Below are 21895 nucleotides of genomic sequence, written 5' to 3' on the forward strand. Positions count from 1 at the left end.
CTCTTGTGTTTAATAATATCTCATTTTCTGAGACTCTGTGCTGCTCCATGAAACCAGGTTGTCTTTCTACCAAAGAACAATGGTTTATATAGATATTTTCTTATTGGATACTTTTCATTCATGAATTCTGCTCCCATAGGTTGCATAGGACTTTCCTTCAAGCAAATAGGTAACTGCTTATTAACCACAGGCATTGAACCTCCAACGAATTTTAAACTGAATAAATAAAATAAGTGATTTGTCAGACTGCAGTTTTTAGAGAAGCTTTCTTTGTGACTCTCCAGTCCAGTTGCTGCCTTAGAAATTACAAAGTTCTCTTTTCGCTGGCATTGCTGTTGAATTAAGTGAGGCAGAATAACTGACTGTCATCAGTTTGGAAGATGAGGAAAGCTGCAGCCTTGTTCTCCTGCTAGTGGTCTCAGGAGAGGAGTGTGCAAGTGTTACTTATAAAGTCATTTGCTCTACAGTTCAGAAATTTTTAAAAACAAAAAACAGAAGAAGGTGTAAGTTATTTTAAAATATGTACACTGAGGTATTTAACTAGTATTTTGACTTTAAATGTTGGAAGAGAGTTTCAGAGCTTATTAGGATCTCTATTAGAGTTAAAAATTACAAAGTAATTTTTAGTGGACTCCTCTTTACAGAAGAGTTAATTTTTTTTTTGTGCAATGTTAGGTTAATTTCTTTTATAATTGTTTTAGGTCAGGAATTTCTCTATTTTATTTTCATTTGTAAGTCATCTTGATACTTTATCATGTTACCAGAGGCACTATAATGCACACAAGAAAAGGAGTTTTCACATGTCATAGTTATTTCATAAAGGTTTGGGGCTAGTTTTGGGCTTTTTTATTTGTTTCTTTGTGGCTTTTTCTAAGTGAAATGTTTGAAGATTTAATGAAACATTGTGAAAATATGTGGGTGCTTGTGTGCAACCAGTTCATTTTCAGGAGCAGTCTGTTAGTCTCTTAGTAGTACTGAATTGTAACACTGGAGAAAAATACCAGTGGTCTGTCAGTGGGTATTTCACTGTATGATTTTATTTCACCTCTTTTAAAGTTGTTGTTATACTGTATATAGGCTGTATTATTTATAGCTTTTGAATAATATTTTTACTTTTTTTATTGGCTATATCCATGAAGTTGTTCTGCTGTCCTGATAGGTACTAAGTTGATGCAGTATAATTGTCAATATTTTAATTTTCCTTTACTTAGACTAGACAACAAATAGAGCAGTCAGTTTGAAGAAAGCCAAACTGATGGGCAGTGCTTATCTACTGTCTTATACTGATTATATTTTCCTGCAAGGTTTTGGCTGTGGAGTAAATTAGGATATCTCTTGATGGTTAGGTGCTTGATTATTTCACATCTTGCTTCTAAATTGTGTATCCAGATTTCAACTTCTGTTTCCACATGTATTCTTTGAGTGGCAGTGTTGGCTTCATTGTGCCTGGCTGCTTGTCCTATGTCTCTTAGGTTGTGTCAACATGGCAACCGTTTAGAGAATTTCCCCTCTCTGGCATAGTCAGCAAAAGCAAAAGAATGGATGTTAAATGTGGAGCATGCTAAAATTTCATTGGTAGGCAAAGTAAACCAAATTGTACTTTAATCTAATCTGTTCTCCAGTGTGAGAGTATGAACAAGCAGGCTGGGAACCAATTAAAAGCCGTATAACAGATGTCTGAAACACGAGTTGAGAGGGTGCAGTATCTGTCCAGATTAGAGGTAGATTCTGTGCCCTTAGAATTTGGCGCTTTTTTGTTTCCAGATTGTTTTGGAATCTAGTACTTTGGCCATACAGTTTGCCATTCTCCTGCAACTGGACACCAAGTGTTCGATCTGTCTCTTGCTTTGCAGTTTCTTCTGGCAGTCTGCTTTCACCTTCCCAAAAAGGAATTCATTCCATTTACACTGTGTGGGCTACCTATAGCTTGATGAAACTCAGCAATAGGAATCAGAGAGCTGAGTTGAAGCACACTGTATGAAGGATAGAAAGAATGGTGGAAGTTAAAAATGTAGGCTAATGAGCTAAGCAGTTTGTAGGATGGCATAAACATTGAGGCCAAGAAAAGGTGAGTTGCTCAGGTTGGGTCCTAGCTTTTCTTTGCTTTTAGTAGTCAGTCCAGAAGGTTGCTGTGAGCAACCTTGAAAGGCAGTATTTTTCTGACTTTCATGGAATCCATACACAAAATTGATATCACCGCTGTCAAATTCCAACTGAGTTGTGATACACAGGTGAAGATGTTAGAAAAAGGATGTTAAAGTAGGAATAAATGATTAATAAATAGTTGTCACAATGAAATGAGAAGCAGCACTTCAGTGGGTCATCTTTATATGAGGATGATTCCAGGTTCATTGTGTATGAAAGCTGAAGTAAATTTTCAAGCTGTTAACTGCATTAAAACCTCACATTATCTTTGCAGGAGGAGAGACTTCAGCATGCAAACCTTCATCTGTTCGGCTTGCACCATCGTTTTCATTCCATGCTGCTGGCCTTCAGATGGCTGGACAGATGTCCCATTCACATCAGCAGTACAGTGATCGTCGGCAGCAGAACATAAATGACCAACAGGTTTCTGCCTTATCATATGCTGACCAGATTCAGCAACCTCTAACATTAACAAACCAGGTGAGTGACAACAACAAAAAAATTTCTGATATAATAATGTGTCTGGTACACATTACTGTGATCATTGTACTACTTGCATTTTTTTAAATGAGAGGGAAGAAGGGTGGTCCAAACGGAAAGTTGGAAAGTGAGTTTAATAATAACTTTTTTTTTTTTTTGAAAGGCTGGTTGATGTTAGAATGTGATTGCCTTATTACTTGTTCTAATGGACAGTGTTTTAATGCAGTCACTGGTTAGTGTATCTGGAATAGAGAGATTTGCACAAAAGACATTTAAGAAGATACACATCATTATAATAATTATTATTATTGTTATTATTGTTACAAAATCTAAAGCTATGCTGTCACTGGGATGGGATTTTTCCACAACTAATTTATTGCTTACTATTGCAAGGAAGTAAAATGAATCCAGAATTATGGTGATTATGGGGGTTTGAGCATTTGTCCTGTACTACTTTTGAGTTGCTAGAACTGCTGAAGCAGGTTCCTAACTAATAGTGCTAGGTGCAAGCTACAGGAGCCAGAACTGCCCTGTGTAAGAGATCTGTTTCTTTCTTAAAAATGGTGCTGCCTAGTTGTGGAGACATGAACTTGGGGAGACATAGGCTTCAGAGTTTGAAATCCTGAAGTCTGCAGGTCAAAACTTTAAAATTCGCAGCAGGCTGATGTAGCATGTTGCACTTAAATAGGATGAAGAGTGAAGTCTTTTGCTGCTACCAGATTCACATTTGTTCTTGTATTCAAAATGACTTTAAAATGTTTACAGTAGCATCAGGAGACACTCCGTTGGTATTTCTCTGTAGGAAGGCACTTGTGCAGAAAGAGAGAAGGACTAGAGAGGATGAGAATGTTCAAACTAGGTACTATGTTATTTGATACTAGAATCTGGAGATGTGTAATGACTAGGGCTCTGCAAAGAGTGACAAAGTGAATGGAGCTATCAAACGATGTTTCTACTTTCATGAGAACCAAACAGTAAGAAGGGTAAATCTGTTCATATGTAATAGTAATTATCTTGAGAAACCTGCAAAGATATTTTATGTGACTTCCCCAAAACCTCCACTATAAGGTTAGTGAATCACTCTGCCAATTAAGAGAAGTTGCTGTTTCCTTAACCCTTTCAAGATATCTATCTAAGCTTTGCAATCTGGCATCACTATTACGAGCTTTAGTGTACAGTAGTGCTTAGTTGTTCATGTTTTCAAACCAAAAAGCAAAATAAAGGAACTTCAGTATGTATTGCCATCTGTTGCTGTTTGTGGTCACAATGGCTTTGAAATGGTAGCTGAGTAATAGAAAGCTGAAGAACGGTTTTTAGAAAATAGCCAAGAATAGTTGACCAGAGAATGCAGCCCACCAAGATGAGGATGTAAATATGGGATAAAATCTGTGGTTGGCTCCAGGAAGTTATCTGTATGAAGAAATGATCAGCTGGCTACCTTGATAGTAGCAATTTATAGAATAAATCACTGTTTTAATTTTTCCAGTTTCATCTTTTTTTTTTCCTGCATTGTGGCTTGTGTTTTCCTATTTTACTGTAATTCTGTTATTGAAATTTTTATAGCCCTCTGCCTAAGCAGCTCAGGATTGTTACTGCTTTATCCTTTGTGAGCTGCTTTCAGCACCCTTGACTCTGATGGTGGGCAACTCTTTGAAGTCTTTTGACTGCTTGACTTTTGTGTCTCTTTCCTTCCTTGAGTTCTTGTGCTTCTCCCATCAAGTCACATAAAAAGTTCTCTTCAACAGATAGTGGGTTGTAATAAAGTTTCTATATGAACTTCTGTTGGTGAGTCTTCAATGGCTTTTTGTCTTGCTACTGTGCTTCTGGTTAACCTTACCTGCAAAACCAAATCTAGCTAACATTTATGCTAGTGAGTCAGATTATCTCCTCTAGACCCTTGTGTCTGTGTAGAAAACTTTTCTTGTTTTCTTTCATTAGTCGTTTTGTCAGCTCTGTTTCATGTTGATTAAAACAGAAGTCTTTTTTTTTTTTTTTTTTCCCCCTTATAAGAGCCCTGGCCTTCTATTGTTGAAGCCTTTGCAATCTTACATTTATCCATTGCTGTGTTCTGCCATCTTGTCTTTTGCTCCAGATGTAATCTGAATACCATCTAGGTTTTCATGACTGATACATACATCTTATGGATTCTTTCTTTATGTTTTCTCTGCAGGAATCTTTTTTTATGCAACTTGTTTCTCTCTGTTCTTGATAAAAGCAGTTGTGTCCTGTATATGTCAATTCTGAAAAACTCGTGCAGAGATAATTTTCTAAACTATCCTTGGGAAATTGTTTCATTCATTTATTGGAACTCTGCCACTCATTTTTGTGAATTTCTGTACTTGACTGTTGCTAAAGCTTCTAACACCAGACTAACCTTTTGTAATGGCAAACTCTCTTCAGGCATGTGAGGTGACATGCTTCTATGTTTTCCAGTACACATGGTTAAGAAGATCATATTTTTAACTTGGGCATCAAAAGGAATAGGCTCAATGTTTGTTGTAGGTGGCTTGATAGATTGATTTAATATAGCCATAAAAAAATGGGAGGCAGAATAAGGTGACTTTAAGCAGATACATGACATGTAATTCTTAAAGGGTAAAACCCTTTTAATGCAATGCCTTGCATGCAGTCAAATAGACCAGCAGTTAGGTCTCTGAGCTTTAGTTTCACGGAATTTTGTAATGCAGCAGTGGTCAGCAGCAACCTAGAAGATTGGGTCAGGCTTGGTGCTATCAATTTCCAGAACCTGAAAGCAGCCAATTTGGGTACAGGCTTCCAACAGTTGAGCAAGAGCGCATTGCCAGCTCCTTTGCTACTGAGAGTAATCCAATTACCGTGTCAATTCAGTAGCAAGGTGGGTCAGTGAAGCCCGAGTCTTCAGGGTCGCCAGTGGTTGTATCAGGACCACCAGGCAAAGTTCTTTTCTGGGCTTCAGCTCCCATCTGCTGGCCAGAGTGCTGCACTGCATTGCTTGCTGAGTGCAAGGCAAAGTGCCTAGACTAGGAAGGTCTGCCCTAACCTCTCCAAAATATTCTGTCGTTTCAACAAACACACTTCTGGTAAGTAATTTGTAGAGCAGCTTAGATATCTTTGAATGAATTTTCTGTTGAATAAATTGAGAATACAAGTGTTAAAAAGGTTACTTTCTTGACTGCTACATTTGCAGAACTTTGTAAACAGACTGTTTTGTCCAAATCCAAACAAAATCGCCTTGCTTGAAAATAAAATCCAGGTTGAAGTCTCAGCTCTCTTTAATAGAAATAATAGATAGCAAGTAATTACTCTCTAAAAGATTTCTTCAGTTGTTTTCAGCATTTTCTGTAAACCATGTCATTTTGATAAATAGCAAAAATGGTCTGCCTTATAATGTTTTTTCCAGATTATTTTTGTGACTTTTTTTACTGAAGACTGACTCCTTTTTGGAGGAGTATTGTCTTGTTCAAGAGTTCCTATAATAGTTTTTCATTCATAACCAAATAATGGGGAAGATAGGCTTTGAATGATAATGTATTGGTTTTATTCCTGCTCTATCCTGCTTGCTTTTTGATTTTATTTTTTTTTTTTTTAGTGGTTGGAAGACCATATTCTGGTATTTCACAAATCATTTGTAGTTGCAGATTAAAGGTTAGGAAACAGTAATGACAATTTATGTTAAAATTATGTAAATGATGTGTTTTTATGTTATGTGTTAGCCTTAAAATATTTACATGATCTTCTCTTGCACCTGCTTCTCTATGGCTATGATGACCAAAACTTTCTGGATTCATCATTGGCAAAGTAAATAACAGGAAGATACTTCTAAGACAACCAGATTTGGGTGGGGTTTTTTTTGGTTGGTTGTTTGGTTTTTTTTTTTAATGAAGCTTTAGATTACATTTTAAAACTTACCGTGCTATACTTTTTATTTTCAACTTTTTTTTTTCCTCTTCACTAATTAGGCTTAAGTCTTTTGTTTCCCAAAAAACACTGGATTGTAAAGGTTTGGTTTAGGTCTGTGATTCACCGAGTGCTGGGCTTGCTGGTGGGATGGGGTCCTGCCCTTGATTGTGTGTTCTTAACTTTCTGATGAGTGCCAGAACCAGTTTCATGAAAGCAGTAAGATTATGTGTCCTAGAGTGAATAGAAAACATGAGATTTGTGGGGTCTTTTTCCTTTAGCAGAAACAAACATTAATATTTCTTTGTCCAGTTTCAGATGGCTGTATCTTGAGAGTTCCAACATAGCCAGATGTTAATATAAAAGCTTAAAAGTTTTCACAACTTTAAACAAGCATTTCTTTTATGCTGTGCTAATGTTTATATTTGTCACGGATACTCAGATTGCCTGAAACTTTTTTCAGTTCAAAAACTTGGAATTAAAAGGTCAGGCTGACTGCTAAACATCTTTGTATGTATCTAAGATCACTTAGCACCCCCAAAATTCTAGGTTTTACTGAATTTGCCAGATTACAGATGTTGGCCAGAGATTTTATTAATTGCAACTAGATCATTGCAATGTTAATGTGTTCTAGCAGGCACTAGCAAATCCTTAGTTCAGTTACTTCAGCTACTTAATCAGCAATATTATTTTTAGTGATGGTCAGATTCTGTCATGGTGTATAAGCACGCAACTCATTCCAGTAAAAGCATTTCTCTCACTTTCCATCCATTTCAGACATGTAATTGGAAAATATATCTATGTTTTGGCAACAGGAATTTCAGAGCTGAGTTTTTAATTCCCTTCTCTTACTCCTCCTGCTCCCCACAGATTAATTTTTGTGTTTGTTGTTGCGTTTTGGTTTTTTTGGTTTTGTTTTTTTTTCTTTAATGGTTGGGCTGAATCAGGCAGTATAAAACCTTGGTAGTGAACCCTTTATTCCTTGCTGGTTTTATTTATTTGTTTAACTTTAAACTTACCAGTTTCTTACTATTACTTTTATTTGGCAACCTTTTTTATTTGGGGAAGGAGACCAGACCAAGAGAGAAATACTCACAGAGCAGATATCAATGATTAAAGTAATAGAACTGAAATTCTGTCTCTACCTGCATACAATTCTTGCCCTGAGTAGAGTCAGTTTGAAGACTAGTCTTACATTTCTCTTTCTTTGATCTCTGATACATACAATTATTTTTGTCTTTTGTAATTTTACTAAAAATCTGCAGTTTGCAGTATATATATATATATATTATGGGGAAGTGTTACTGTGGCTTGTGGTTATAGCAAACATCTGTTTTGTTGACTCTCTGGAGACACCATGAATTATGTGACTGCCCCCCATAAAACAGGATTAGTGTAAACTTCCTATCCTATGTTATTGTGATGCAAGAAGGGTTTTGAATAGGAAGTGGCATAAGAGATGAGACTGGTCCATTCAGTTTTTTAATATGGGAGTCTATTAAATAGGTCATTATAACTGGAATTTTGGCTAAAAGTTACCATTATAATATATATTCTTCATTACTTCCTCTTTTTTTCTTTTTTTTTTTTTTTAAATGAAAGTGCATGGCGACAGATCTTTCTTTTAAAAAACCCTCTGAATTAAAGCATTCCATTAACAGAAAATAGGTATCTGCTCAGAATTTCCCATAATCAAAATAAAATGCATTTGCTAAGGAACAGTGCCATCTGGTTTTTAGGTAACAAAGCATATGTCCAAATAGAAATACGTTTTCTGTCTTCATTAAACTTCAAAGACTGCAGGTTAAAAATAACACGCCTGAATTAGAAGTCATAGTTTCCTTAAAACAGCATTTGTCTCAGATGTGGTGAGTACACGTAAGTGCGACTCTCGGTTGTCTTTTTTGTGTTTACTTGATTCTTCTTTGTTTAGACTAGTTACAGGTTGCTTCTCAGTGCAATACCCTATGCGTTTGATTAATAGGTAAAAAAAAAAAAAATTCAGTTCCTTACTTGTGGTGTAATGTTTATTGTGGTACCATCTCAGGTGGTTATACTGGTTGTTGCACTGAGGTGTAAGTGTGAACACATCAGAATGTGATGGATGTTTACTGACACATGTAATTGTAATTAAAGTTGTTTCTTGTTTCACAGTCCTGAAACTCAAGCATATTTTTTGACTTGTGTTTTATCTTTCTGAAGATCTGAGATTGCAGTGTTGCTGTCTGGCCACCAGATAGAGACTGAAGCTCATGCAATAGGGTTTTTATTTTTCCCTCTCTTTTTTTTTTTTTCCCTTTTTTTCTGGTGGTTGAGTGTTCTTTGAAGTCAAGGGAACTTGGTATTCCCCAATGATAAAGCCCACTTTGTTCCAGACTTCCATCATCAGGAAGAAGCAAATGGAGCAAGAGTCTCCAAAAGGATCTTGGGGGAAAGAAACAAAGTAGAATGTTACAAATTCTGTAATATTGCAAGGAGAAGGAGGAAAAGGTCAATTTATTCTCCCATCCTACCAAAACTTTATGAACCCACAATGGCAAAACAGTACCTGTTAAAAAGTTCATACAGGCTGAAGTGTATCCTCAGAAATGTGTGACTGTCTAAAACCTCAATTAAAAGCACAATTTTCAAATAAGATACTGCCTGCAAGCAACATAGGGATAGCCTGCAGAATCTTAATTATTTATAATTAGGGAACACCAACAAGTTAGACTTTAAAAAATATTTATCTTTTTTATTTCATCAGGCTGCTTATTTCAGAGTTGAAATTAGAAGATTTTTTTTTAAATAAGCCAGCAAATTCGACTTAAAAAATAAACAGGAATACTTGTCTCAGAAATTACTTCTCCAAATTAGAGCAATCTTAGGTCTGAATAGTTGATCCGAACTATTAGAGTCCTTCCACACAGGCTCTTTCCTCAAAACTCTGCGATGGAAACCATGTGCTGGCCATGGCAGCCTAGGACAGAGACTGGTCCCTGCCAATATTTGTGCACTCCAGCATTATTTCTTTTACCAGCAAAATATACCAGTGCTCCTGTGTTTCAATAATCTCCTTTAAGTCATATTAAGAAATTTAAAGGAAATACGGTATTCGAAAAGCCTGTAACAGTGACAGGAGGGATTAGGATTAGATGCTGCTCTGTTGTTTAACAGTGCAGTGGGAGAGAACCAAAAGAGATCATATATAGGTGTAAATTGTTTGATGGTTCACATTTGTTCAACAGAGGAAAGTAAGAAACAAAAATGTTTATAAATGTCAAGTTGTTTAGGAAACTTTAAAACAGACTTTCCTGATGTTTACTAAATGCTTGTGATTATAATAAAAAAATAGTTAATTTGGTAAATCTGCTTAAGGGAAATTGATGGTAGCGGGCATAACTGAAAATGAATTGACTGGAACAAACACCTAGGGCATGACTTGGGTTAAACTTCTCTGAGGGAAGTTAAACAGTATTGCAGCGTCTCCAAGAAACATTCTCTGGTCAAAAAGACCACAAGTCAGCAGTCTTGAAGGGCTATAAAAACATTGTGTGGGCATTTTTGGAGTGGTGTGCATCAAAGCTTTGAATTGCCATTTCTCAGGAGCCTCCAGCTCCAACGAGTTTTGTACCTGTTAGGAGTTCCAGCCTCACACAGATACAGTAAGCTTACTGGAAGTGTCTTGCTTTTTTCCCTTCTGTTTATCTCTGTCACTTTTTCATGCTCTGCCTTGTTCTCCTGCTCTGTTTTTTTACTGTGTAGTCTGTACATCACCAGATGAGAGCACAAGCTTAGCACAAGCTTAGTATATTTGCTTGGGTACCTGATTGAGATCCAATTTCAGAAGCACAAATTCTTTGTTATTTCTGTTTGTGAGAACTTTTTGGAGTTATTTCAATGTTATTTTACATTTTTGTTATTTGGTCACATATACTATTTGTATAGTAACTATTGTGAGTATTAAATAATACCATAAAAGACAGAGGAGTAGTTGAGTTTGTTTATTAGTTCAGCAGTACTGATAGAAAAATCAGCTTCATTATTTCTGTTGACGATTTATGCCCTATCCTCAGCTCTGCAGGAGGCTGCATAACAGCTTAGCTGCAATAGGAGGCAGAAGATGAGTTAAGCACTTGGAACTGAAGAGGGTTATGAGCATATTTGATGGCATAAAATGAGATAAAAAGCTTTTCTCCATTGGAATTGCTTAAACTTTCCCTGTGTTTTTCTGTCTTTGGGAAGAGAGGGAATAGAGAGAGACAGGCTTCGGGACCAGTCTAACAAACCTCACCAACTTTCTGTCCTAGCAGCTCTCTATCTGACACTTGTGAGACACAGAAGTTTGAGAGCTCGTCTGGTGGTATGCCAGCACTGTTAATTGTTGGCAGAGCAGGTAGTCAGCTTTAACCAAATGAAATGGGTTGTGAGTTAGGGTTTTTTTCTGACTTCTCTTTACTGAGGATGTTACTTAGCTCTAGCATACCACTTGGAGCTTTATCTTTCCAGGAACTTTTATCTTCTGACATTTCAAACAAATATTAAGGAGGAATAGAGGTTGATTGATCCAGAGTTTTTATGGCATGTGTGTGCAAAGATAAAAACGTCTTGTTTCTTCAGGAAACCAATAAAAAGAATGGCCTGCTTTTGAAGATGTGTTATAAATATAGTCAACAATAGAGAACACAAATGAGGAACATAACTACCTTGTGAGGGACATTGTTTTAAAACTTTGACAATTGATATGTTCATGTGCATGCTTTGGATTTCTGTAGATTTTCATTAGGCTTTAGATTTAGACTTTAGTCCTGGGTATTGTAAGGCATGATGGATACGGGTTTTATTTCAAATTTAAATGTGTCAAACTGCCACAGTTCTTCAGTAGTTAATACTGTTAACTTCTAGTTGTGGTTTTAATGCAGCTATATGTTAAATACAGTTACAATTTGTGTATCAATCAGGAGGTAGTGGAGTAATGTCAGCAAGAATCTGTTGTTAAAGGAGCTGTATTTTCAACTGAGGGGAAAAAAGTTTGTTTGGATTAAGCATTTAGGTGTAATGGGAGGAGAAACAGTAATCTTGGGATTTATTTCCTCTTTCACTTTTTTCTTTTAGCTGATTAAATATATTAAAAGTAATGTAATTGAACTGTTATTTTCTGATTTTTTTTTTTTTAAATATCAACTTAAAGAAAGAAATGTTGAAGTAATTTCTGTGAGGAATCACACGATTTGGTGTACTAATAGCATCACTAAAGTTGTAGGTTTTTTTCCTAATTTGTGATATGGTCGTATTACAGAGGCGGATGCCCCAAACTTTCCGTGATCCAGCCACTGCTCCACTGAGGAAGCTCTCTGTAGATTTGATCAAAACATACAAGCATATTAATGAGGTAATGGTTCCAGCTATCTTTGTAATGCGTATTGATGTGATTTTAATTTTTTTTCTTACAATACATTATTAAATATATTTTCTATGAATACTCTTGTGAAGAGATAAGAAAAAACAAGCTTTCTCTCTGTTTTACACATTTTATTTGAGATCATTGATGTCCTGCTTTCTGTCCAGCACATTTGTTTTTTAAAATCTCTATATCTATAGCTCTGTGTGTGTGTGTATATATATATATATATATATATATATATCTATATATGTGTGTGTATATATTTTTTTTTTTTAAAAAATCTGAGTTGGCTTTCTGCTGTTTTATAAACACACGTTGAGCTTTTCTGTTGCATGACAAGGAAATAGAAGTGGCAAACCCACTCTTAGTTCATGCTATAAACCTTTAAGAATGTTTCTAAGGACCTTTAAGGAAAATAGTAAAGTGTTTTCTCTGAAGTATTTAATTAGGTCTGATTGACAGATGTAAAAAACAAAAATCATGTCATTAATATAGGAGAGTATCAGTTTATACCTCTTTGGCAATTTTAGGGAGTGCAGAGGGATTTCTGCAGTGTTTGCTGACTTCCTGGGAATTCTTCTTTTCCAGTCTTGTGAAAAGAGCAACTGATAACTCTTGTTCTGTGCTGTATCTTTTTTGCACCAATGAACCCTAGAAATCAGTGTTATCAGCAGATCTAAATAAATGTACTAATTTTTTTTTTTTTGTAATTATTCAGCAAGACTTTGCTTTGGTGTAATGACTTGACTTGAAATAGTGAAAGCAGGAGTGGATTGTGTTTCTCCAGCAGCAGAAAGATTAGATACGATGATTATGAAATCTGATTCTATTCTTTATTGAACTGATACTCAACTAAGAAGTGCTCTTAAGCAATGCACTTTCTCATGTTTAGGTTTACTATGCAAAAAAAAAACGGAGGCATCAGCAGGGCCAAGGAGATGATTCCAGTCACAAAAAGGAGAGAAAAGTTTACAACGATGGCTATGACGATGACAACTATGACTATATTGTAAAAAATGGGGAGAAGTGGATGGATCGTTATGAAATTGACTCTTTAATAGGCAAAGGGTCCTTTGGACAGGTAATGTGTATCAACTGAGAAACCTGTAATTCATGTGAATCATAATACACGTTTCATCGGAGTGGCATTCCTGTTTAATTTCCAAATTAACAGCTTTTTTCTTCATCCTTTTATGGGGAGTGCTTGCTCAAGACACTCTTGTGCTGTTTCTTGTTCCTACAGGTAACATTTGACTATACTTCAGTATGTGGATCTGTCTGGTAATGCATTTTGTGATAAGCAAATCCTCAGCCTTTTCCTATGAGTTCACATTTTTAGCTGTTTGGCTTGGGTTTTAAAATTAAAACAATAGCCTACTGCCAGGGGTTACCTATGACAAATGTTACTTAGTAACATGGGTTTTGACTGTTTCTAGCTGTAGCCAAGGCTTGAGAGAGACTGGAAGGAGGATGGAGTTTTTATTTTGCTCTCTTTGTTAGTTTTTTTTTCTCAGATTTTGCCAGCCATTTTTTACAGTATTGGTTTTGATGATTTGATAATTGCATTTTGATAAAATGTTTGCTTAGTGAAGCCTCAGTGGAACTTCTGATTTATGATATAACTGCAATAAACCTCAGATGACCAATTGTGGCTTTATTGTAGTATCAAGTAGGAGAATAAATTTAAGAACATAAGTTCTAATAATGTTTTCTCTGAATTGGAAAAGTGAAGAAAGTTTGGAAAGTGAATTTTCCTGTATTTTGAAAACGAGAAGTTTTACTGACATGTATTTGACTTTTTCAGGTCGTAAAGGCTTATGATCGAGTGGAACAGGAGTGGGTGGCTATCAAAATAATAAAAAACAAGAAGGCTTTCTTAAACCAAGCTCAGATTGAAGTGCGACTGCTTGAGCTTATGAACAAACATGACACTGAGATGAAGTACTATATAGGTATTTGAATAGTTATTTTTCATTTCATTGAATGAAATTATGAATATTTTACATCTTGTTATGTAGTTTAAGATGCTTTTGGTGCTAAAGAAATTAAAAGAATAATACAGAATTTAAAATCATTATTTAGTGAAAAGTTTCCGGTTTACTTTGCAACAGGACTACATCTATGAGAATATATAATATATCTGGGAAAACAGACTTGATATTTGTAGTGTTGAGGTCTTGTTTTGTAGAGTTTTCTTTTTTCAGTTAATGGTATGGAGATCTGAAGAAGTTGCCACCTTTACTGACCTTTACAGAGAAGCTGTGATCTGTGGTAGTTTATGCCTCTTTCACTACCTTGAATATATCTTAAAGGATCTCAGAACTGTCATGCATAAGAGCATGAATATTAAATGTAAACCAGCATTATACTGTAGTTTTATGGCTAACTTAGTAATTATTTTCTGATCGTGTGTGCTTAAAAAGCTCAACATTTTGTTTGACAAAAAAAGACTTCTGTAAGTGACACAACTTGCCCTTTTATAGCTCAAAAATATTTTGCAACTTGTAATTTTGGCTGCTCCTGTAGATTGGAATGTTGTTGCCTTGGCTTACTCTTGTGCTACTTAAACTTTATGATAGATGAAATTAAGTCAGCTTGTGTAAAAAGTTGGATAAATCAGTTGGAATAAGTGGTGATTCTTGCCAGGTTGGCAGGTCCAGCAAGCTTAGGTGTGGGAAGGAGTTGGAATTAAATATAGGAAGACCACAAGGACGTGAAAAGATGCTGTTGGTTTCATGATGGGATGATAGGGGAAATATGGCAAAAATGAGAAAATACAAAAGTTCTAGACTGCAGGTACTGGCATCAAGGTGAAAGCAAATGGTATTGTGACAGGTAAGTTGTAAGCAACACTTGCAGAACTGGCTTACGATAATGATGAGGAAAAAAAAATATACATTGGACACCAAGTAATGACCTTAATTGAAAGTCTGAATTCTCATTGTGCTCGTACTGGTTCAAGATTTTATTATGATAAAAAGGGGATTGTGTTGCTTTTTATCTGAGGTCTGAAATATTTTTCCTGTTTCAGTTTTCTTGTACTTGAGTCAACCAACCTGAATATTTGACAGATTGACAAAACCTGATTGCCTCTAAACAGATGAATGTGATGAATTTTTCACTTATTTCATGAAAAAAAAATATTTGGACTGGATTGGTTGCTTTCATAAATTTAGATTATGCCTCATTTAAATGAGTTCAATGTCCTTGTGATACTGATCAATTTTATTAATTGAAGTAATGAAGTCACGGTGGTAATGAATCTGACAGATATTTTCTCTGTAAATGTAAGGGAAATTCCTAATACATAATTCAGTCTTAAATGTGCTATCTGCTTTGCTGAAGCAAACAATCTGCTTTACTGTATGCTGCTGTATGTGCACTTTTTCCAGGCTTCTTGGGCTTGAATAGAGTTAGGTTTAGGTGGGTGGAGAAATGAACTGTAGCCTAAAAAAGATCGAAGGTGGTGCTACACACAATTTGCGCTTCTTGTCTCCTTTTTTTGCAGTTATTATTTACCCACAAGTGTGTTTTTCTTTGCTAATAGAGGAGTGATAGCTTATTTAAAAAAAAAAAATCCCTTCTGTCTTCTAAATCGTTTTATAGCCTCACTGAGGTCTAAGGACAGGCATACCATAGCCATAGATACAGAAAAAAAGTAATAGTGTGTTATCTTACAGCTTGCTACATATTGATTAAAATAATTAGGCATTGTGTCGTAATTAGTGTTTAATACTTACCACACATGATAAGTGTTAACTATTTTCTTCCCCTTTTTAAAGTGCATTTGAAGCGCCACTTCATGTTCCGAAACCATCTCTGCTTAGTCTTTGAAATGCTGTCCTACAATCTGTATGATCTGTTGCGGAACACCAACTTCAGAGGTGTCTCATTGAACCTGACACGAAAATTTGCACAGCAGATGTGCACTGCACTGCTCTTTCTGGCGACTCCTGAACTTAGTATCATTCACTGTGACCTAAAACCAGAGAATATCCTGCTCTGTAACCCCAAACGAAGCGCTATCAAGATTGTTGATTTTGGCAGTTCATGTCAACTTGGACAGAGGGTAAGTGTTTGCAAAAATTCTGCTTATGCTACTGTTGGATGCATATGAAAAATTCAATATTTTAAAGTTATAGTATCTAGACAGCCAATGTAGACTTTATTAATGAGGATTTAAATGAAATAGTACCTGATTTTTACATAGGATTTTGGAGATCATCAGTCTGTAGGAGCTTTAAAAATGAATTTTAGTGCCACAGTAGATAAATTTTCCATCTTTCTTTTGGTCATATTTTTAATGCAGAATGCATCAGCCCTTGATTGTAGAAGTCTGCTTTAAAGTAAAATGTTCGTTTATTGTTTCCTCATTTCATATATATTACTTCTTCCACTTTAGCATGTCCACTATTTAGTGTGCCTTGAGACAGTGCAGTAGCTGCCTCTTAAAGACACTGGTTATAACTAAGCCTTTTTTACAAACACTTAGCAACTATGGAAAGACTAAACTGAGTTCAGTCCTGATTGGTAGAAGTATATTTGGCTGAGCAAGTGACCACTTCTATTCAGGGTGCCTTTGCTTTAGTTGTTTACACTTAACACATTGCTAGCTAGAGAGGTTAGGAAGACTTCTGTAGATGAAAGTTAAACTTTAGTTTCAGTGAAAATGGGATTTTGAGCCTTCCCAGGTCCATTGTGTGCCTATATGTCTAGATATCTGTGAATGTTGTCTTTTTCCTTTGAGAGAGCTGGATGTTTAAAAAAATAAACCAGCCCAGCAACAAACAAACAAACAAAACCAACACAACAACAACAACAAAAAAAAACCCCTACAAAAAACCCAAACCACAAACCCTACAACATTTGCAAAAGAGATGAAGTTTCAGGAGTATGACTGGTAATACAAAAATGTTGTTGTGTAATTACCTGTAATTGCGTGAGATTACACTCATCAACCCTAGAGTGCAAAACACTGACATCGTGAGCAAATCAGCTCACGTGTGAATGCTAGTATTTTTTTTAAGAATTAACGTTTAGATACTTTTTAGTATCAGTAATACCTTCGCTTTCCCTACACCAAGAATGGATTTCATGGTAGTTCTGTTTTGTAATGTGAAACTGTAATAGTGCTCTTTATATGCTTTTATTTCAGATATACCAATATATCCAGAGTCGTTTTTATCGATCACCAGAGGTGCTACTGGGAATGCCTTATGATCTTGCAATTGATATGTGGTCCCTTGGGTGTATTTTAGTTGAGATGCACACTGGAGAGCCTCTTTTTAGTGGGGCAAATGAGGTATGCAGCTATATTACAATACAAGTAATTTGATTGGTTTTGATTGATGTACTTTTTTTGTTTGTTGTCATCATGACTTTTATCTGTTTAATTGCATAAAGTAGGTGTCATGGGTTGAGTTGAATTTGCTGCTGATACTCAGTCCCATGCTGTGTCATGATGCCAGCTTCAAAATTAAAGTGCTGGCTGGAGCAAAATATTATGGGGCTTGAAGTTCAGATTGTAACATGAGAGGCTTCCTGTTCCAGTTGCTGCTTTCAGTTTCTGCATTTGGGGGTATTGGGCTCTTCTCCTGGGGTTGACACAGGATGGGAAGGGTGGGGGGCTTAGCTCCCTGGCTTCTGCTGTTGCTTTCTGCGTTTTCCTGCACTTTTTCTGCAAATAGGGTAAGGTAATAGTGCATTATATTATCTCCTTTATATTAAACTCCTGTTACCTCAATTTTTTTATCTCAACCTGGAGGGTTTTTTCATATGTTGCTTTCCCTCACTTCTGTGTTGCAGGGAAGCAGGCTGTGTTGAACCAGCATATTAGAAAAATCTAGTAATTCTAAAGTGAATATGTGTCAGTGAGAGCAATGTCTTTTGGCAGAACTTGAAATCACTTGTTGATAATTTTATGTTTCTGGGTCCTCCTTCTTACTCCTTATTCACTGTTTTTGTTTTGTATGTACTGGATTTTTCTTAGGTTCTCAAATAATTCATAACTCATCTGGGTAATTTACATTTGCTTCTCATGTGGTTAAAATCTCAATTTATTGCACTGCTCACCTCTGTCACATGTTCTTCACAACTACTTTTTTGTTGTTAACAGGTGGATCAAATGAATAAAATAGTGGAAGTTTTGGGGATACCACCTACCCACATCCTTGACCAAGCACCAAAAGCAAGAAAGTTCTTTGAGAAGTTGCCAGACGGCACTTGGAACTTGAAGAAGACCAAAGATGGGAAAAGGGTAGGTTACATAACTAAGGTGATAATCTGTACTGTTTCTTTAATACCACATGCAAAAAGATGAGCTGTTACTTTGTCTTACATCTTGTCTTACTGAAAATGTAGCTTCATTGTTGTTTATTATTATTCCATGTTTTAAGAGATGCTGATTAAATAACACTTTCTGTAGTGTTGAATAGTTTCTTACTTTTATTTGACTTCCTTTTATGGCATATTTAAGCTGTGCACATTCAAGTCTTAATATATAATTTGATTTCAAAAGACTTAGAAATTGCTCTTTCTAACTTCCCAACAGGAATACAAACCACCAGGAACTCGTAAACTTCACAATATACTAGGAGTTGAAACAGGAGGACCAGGTGGACGTCGTGCTGGGGAATCGGGTCATACTGTAGCTGACTACTTGAAGTTTAAAGACCTCATCTTAAGGATGCTTGACTATGACCCTAAGACACGAATTCAACCTTATTATGCCCTACAGCATAGTTTCTTTAAGAAAACAGCAGACGAAGGTACAAACACAAGTAACAGTGTGTCTACGAGTCCTGCCATGGAGCAGTCGCAGTCTTCAGGAACCACCTCTAGTACATCTTCAAGCTCAGGTAAGTTTTGCTCATTAAGAGATTACAAAAGTGTATTTCCTCATCACAAAAAGGAATTTTTGTCAGATAAATGTTCTCTCTTTTTGTATTTACTTGTTAAAAAACAAATATGTCAGTCATGCTCAAAACAATTACTTTAATCAGCTGGAACAGGGAACAGCTTCAAAAACAACAGAAAAAGATGGGTGACTATAGAGTCATAGAGTTGTTTTGGTTGGAAAAGATCTTTAAGATCATAGAGTTAGATAATGGCTGGATTCAATCAAGACTAGTGCTAAACCATGTCCCTTAGCACCACATCTGTGTGTCTTAAACACCACCAGGGATGAGGATTCAATCACCTCCTTGGGGAGCTTCTTTCAGTGTTTGATAACTTCCAGTGAAGAAGTTTGGGGTTTGTTTTTTTTTTTTTTTTCTAATAGCAAATCTACCCTCCCCTAGCACCGCTTGAAGCCATTTCCTCTAGTCCTATCCCTTGTTACTAGGGAGAAGAGACTAACAACCACCACGCTTACAGCCTCCTTTCTGGTAGTTGTATATAGAAATGAAGTCTCCCCTCAGCCTCCTCTACACTAAACAGCCCCAGTTCCCTGAGCCATTCCTCCTAACACCTGTTCTCCAGAGCCTTCATCAGCATCATTGTCCTTCTCTGCACCCACTCCCAAACTACAGTGCCCCAATACTTATTGTTGGTCTTGCATTTTTATATTAAAGCAGTGTAAGTATCTTCATGCTGTCTTTGTTTTACTGTAGATTTTCTGTCTCTTTATTTATTGTGCATGTTATTATTTTATAGGTGGATCTTCTGGAACAAGCAACAGTGGAAGGGCACGGTCAGACCCCACACACCAGCATCGACATAGTGGTGGACACTTCACTGCTGCTGTTCAAGCTATGGACTGTGAAACACACAGCCCACAGGTATGCTTAAGTAGAGCTTCTTTCGGTTTGATTTATGTGAATTTTATGAGACTAATAAATCCCTTGAATTTATTAACACTTCCATTTCAAGACTGAAATGTTTTAGGCATGGAATTAGCAATCAGATTTGGTTTATTATTTACCCCCAGCTCCTCTGTAGTCCTTTGTCAGTTATGTCGGTCACTTAGGCAAAAGTACTGTAAAAATTGCCATAGATTCCGCAGAGTGGAAGGTTTTGTATTAGTAGCAGTAAATCAGGTGCAGCTGTCAGTTCTTCCCCTTACACAGGGTGTAAGGGTAAACAGAGCTATGCATCTTCCAACCCAGTGAAGAACTAACTTGTTCTTACTTCCACTTTATGGCATTCAGGTACTTCACCAATATTATCATTGATGAGCTAGTGTTTATTCAATACTTCTTCTTTGAAAGAAGCAACAACTCATTTATTGACTACAACTAATTCTGTAATATTTTCATTTTAGTTTAGAGCAGATAAAAATAGAACTTCTTCCAAGCACAAAAATTTATGCAACAACTTGGTACATAACTAGATCTTACTATTTCAGTAATGTTTAATCAACTGTTTTCTTCCAGAGGTGTGGGTACTACTCCTTTAATGCTGTTGGCGCTGTCAAAGATCTGAACTACGTCATAATAATTTAGATTATGCTTTGTATCCAGAGGCCTGAGTCAGAGAGCGTGGCCTTAGTGTTCGAGATGTTGTACAAATATTAGGTTGTTTATTGCTACTATTATTTAAAACTTCTATCTTTATGCAAAGCTTCTGTCACGTTGGCAGTACAGTCACATATTCAACTTACTTAAACTGTTTTTGCTTGAAATGTGAAACCTTTTTTCCTAAGGTATGTTAAGAAAAGTATATTAGAAATGCCCCTTAACTACATGCTGACATTTCTAGAATAATTACGCAGCTGTAAGGTTTTGTTAACTTCTTAAAAAAAGTTATTGTAAATGTGAATAATTTTCTCTCTCTTATATATTACAAATGGAGATATTTGAATACTTTAATTCTAATTTCCTCATTATCATAGGTTCGACAGCAGTTTCCTCCTCCAATTGGTTGGACAGCCACTGAAGCTCCTACACAGGTCACTGTTGAAAACCATCCAGTTCAAGAAACCACCTTCCATGTAACCCCTCAACAACAGAATGCATTACATCATCATCATGGAAATAGCTCTCACCACCACCACCATCACCACCACCACCACCACCATCATGGACAGCAAGCCTTGGGTAGCCGGACCAGGCCGAGAGTCTACAATTCTCCAACAAACAGCTCCTCCACCCAGGATTCTATGGAGGTGGGCCACAGTCACCACTCCATGACATCTCTGTCTTCCTCAACTACTTCTTCCTCTACATCTTCCTCCTCTACTGGTAACCAAGGCAATCAGGCCTATCAGAACCGCCCAGTGGCTGCTAATACCTTGGACTTTGGACAAAATGGAGCTATGGACATGAATTTAACAGTCTACTCTAATCCGCGCCAAGAAACTGGCATAGCTGGACATCCAACATACCAGTTTTCTGCTAATACAGGTCCTGCTCATTACATGACTGAAGGACACCTTGCAATGAGGCAAGGAATTGATAGAGAAGAGTCTCCCATGACAGGAGTTTGTGTTCAGCAAAGTCCTGTGGCTAGCTCGTGACTAAACTGAAACTAAGTTTGTTTCTTGTGTGTTTTTATAGAAGTGGTGTTTTTCCAAAAACAAAGTGCAAAGCTGCTTGAATCAGAAGGAGATAAACTCACTGAACCGCTACAGGAGGGCAAAGCTGACTATTTTTTTAAACTTGAAAAGATTGCAAAGGGACAATGAAGTTTTTTTTTGTTGTTGATTTTTTTTTTTTTGGATTTGGTTGTTTTGTTTTTGGTTTGTTTTTTTTTTTTTTTTTTTTTTTAAAGCCATGTCTGGACCCACCTTAACGGATAGCTTAGTGGTATTCACCTTCTGCTTCCCCCATTTTAACTTGCCACAACCTATTCATAGTTTGTTTTTCGGGGAGGGATTTTGGTTCTTTTTGGTCTCATTCAACAGGGGTTATTGCTCAAATGTTAGCTGTAGTTGCAAACTAGTTTATTTTTAAAGGCATTGCACATGATTTATAAAAAAGGCCCTTTGAAGTTTTTGGGTGGGAGGGGAGTGAGTAATATATATATATTTTTTTTTTTAGTTCCCCAAACAAACATGGGCACAGAAATGCAGTA

At 36.3% G+C, this 21895-nt stretch overlaps 1 protein-coding gene across 4 annotated transcripts; it reads left to right on the forward strand.

The window, feature by feature from the left end:
• The first annotated feature begins 2413 nt into the window (after positions 1-2413).
• DYRK1A (dual specificity tyrosine phosphorylation regulated kinase 1A) lies at positions 2414-21493 on the forward strand. Of its 4 annotated transcripts, none has more exons than XM_054391048.1 (10): positions 2414-2625; positions 11780-11872; positions 12777-12965; positions 13689-13836; positions 15667-15953; positions 17040-17186; positions 18000-18140; positions 18435-18741; positions 19538-19662; positions 20715-21493. In XM_054391048.1, the coding sequence occupies exons 1-10, from the start codon at positions 2497-2499 to the stop codon at positions 21336-21338; spliced, it is 2190 nt and encodes a 729-aa protein (XP_054247023.1). In that variant the 5' UTR covers positions 2414-2496; the 3' UTR covers positions 21339-21493. The 4 variants fall into 4 exon arrangements, with proteins under 4 accessions (XP_054247023.1, XP_054247032.1, XP_054247039.1 ...); XM_054391057.1 differs by having other exon boundaries at positions 2416-2625; positions 11744-11872; XM_054391064.1 differs by lacking the exon at positions 19538-19662 and having other exon boundaries at positions 2416-2625; positions 11744-11872; positions 20715-20797.
• The last annotated feature ends 402 nt before the right edge of the window (positions 21494-21895 follow it).

Source organism: Indicator indicator, chromosome 1, assembly GCF_027791375.1.
Source record: "Indicator indicator isolate 239-I01 chromosome 1, UM_Iind_1.1, whole genome shotgun sequence".
NCBI classification, from domain to species: Eukaryota; Metazoa; Chordata; class Aves; order Piciformes; family Indicatoridae; genus Indicator; species Indicator indicator.

Excerpts from the sequence above, each read along its gene's own strand:
- DYRK1A (XM_054391057.1), top strand. The coding sequence starts at position 2,497 with ATGGCTGGACAGATGTCCCATTCACATCAGCAGTACAGTGATCGTCGG. Across the intron at positions 15,954-17,039 it reads CATGTCAACTTGGACAGAGG|ATATACCAATATATCCAGAG; the intron begins GTAAGTGTTTGC and ends CTTTTATTTCAG. Across the intron at positions 18,141-18,434 it reads AGACCAAAGATGGGAAAAGG|GAATACAAACCACCAGGAAC; the intron begins GTAGGTTACATA and ends ACTTCCCAACAG.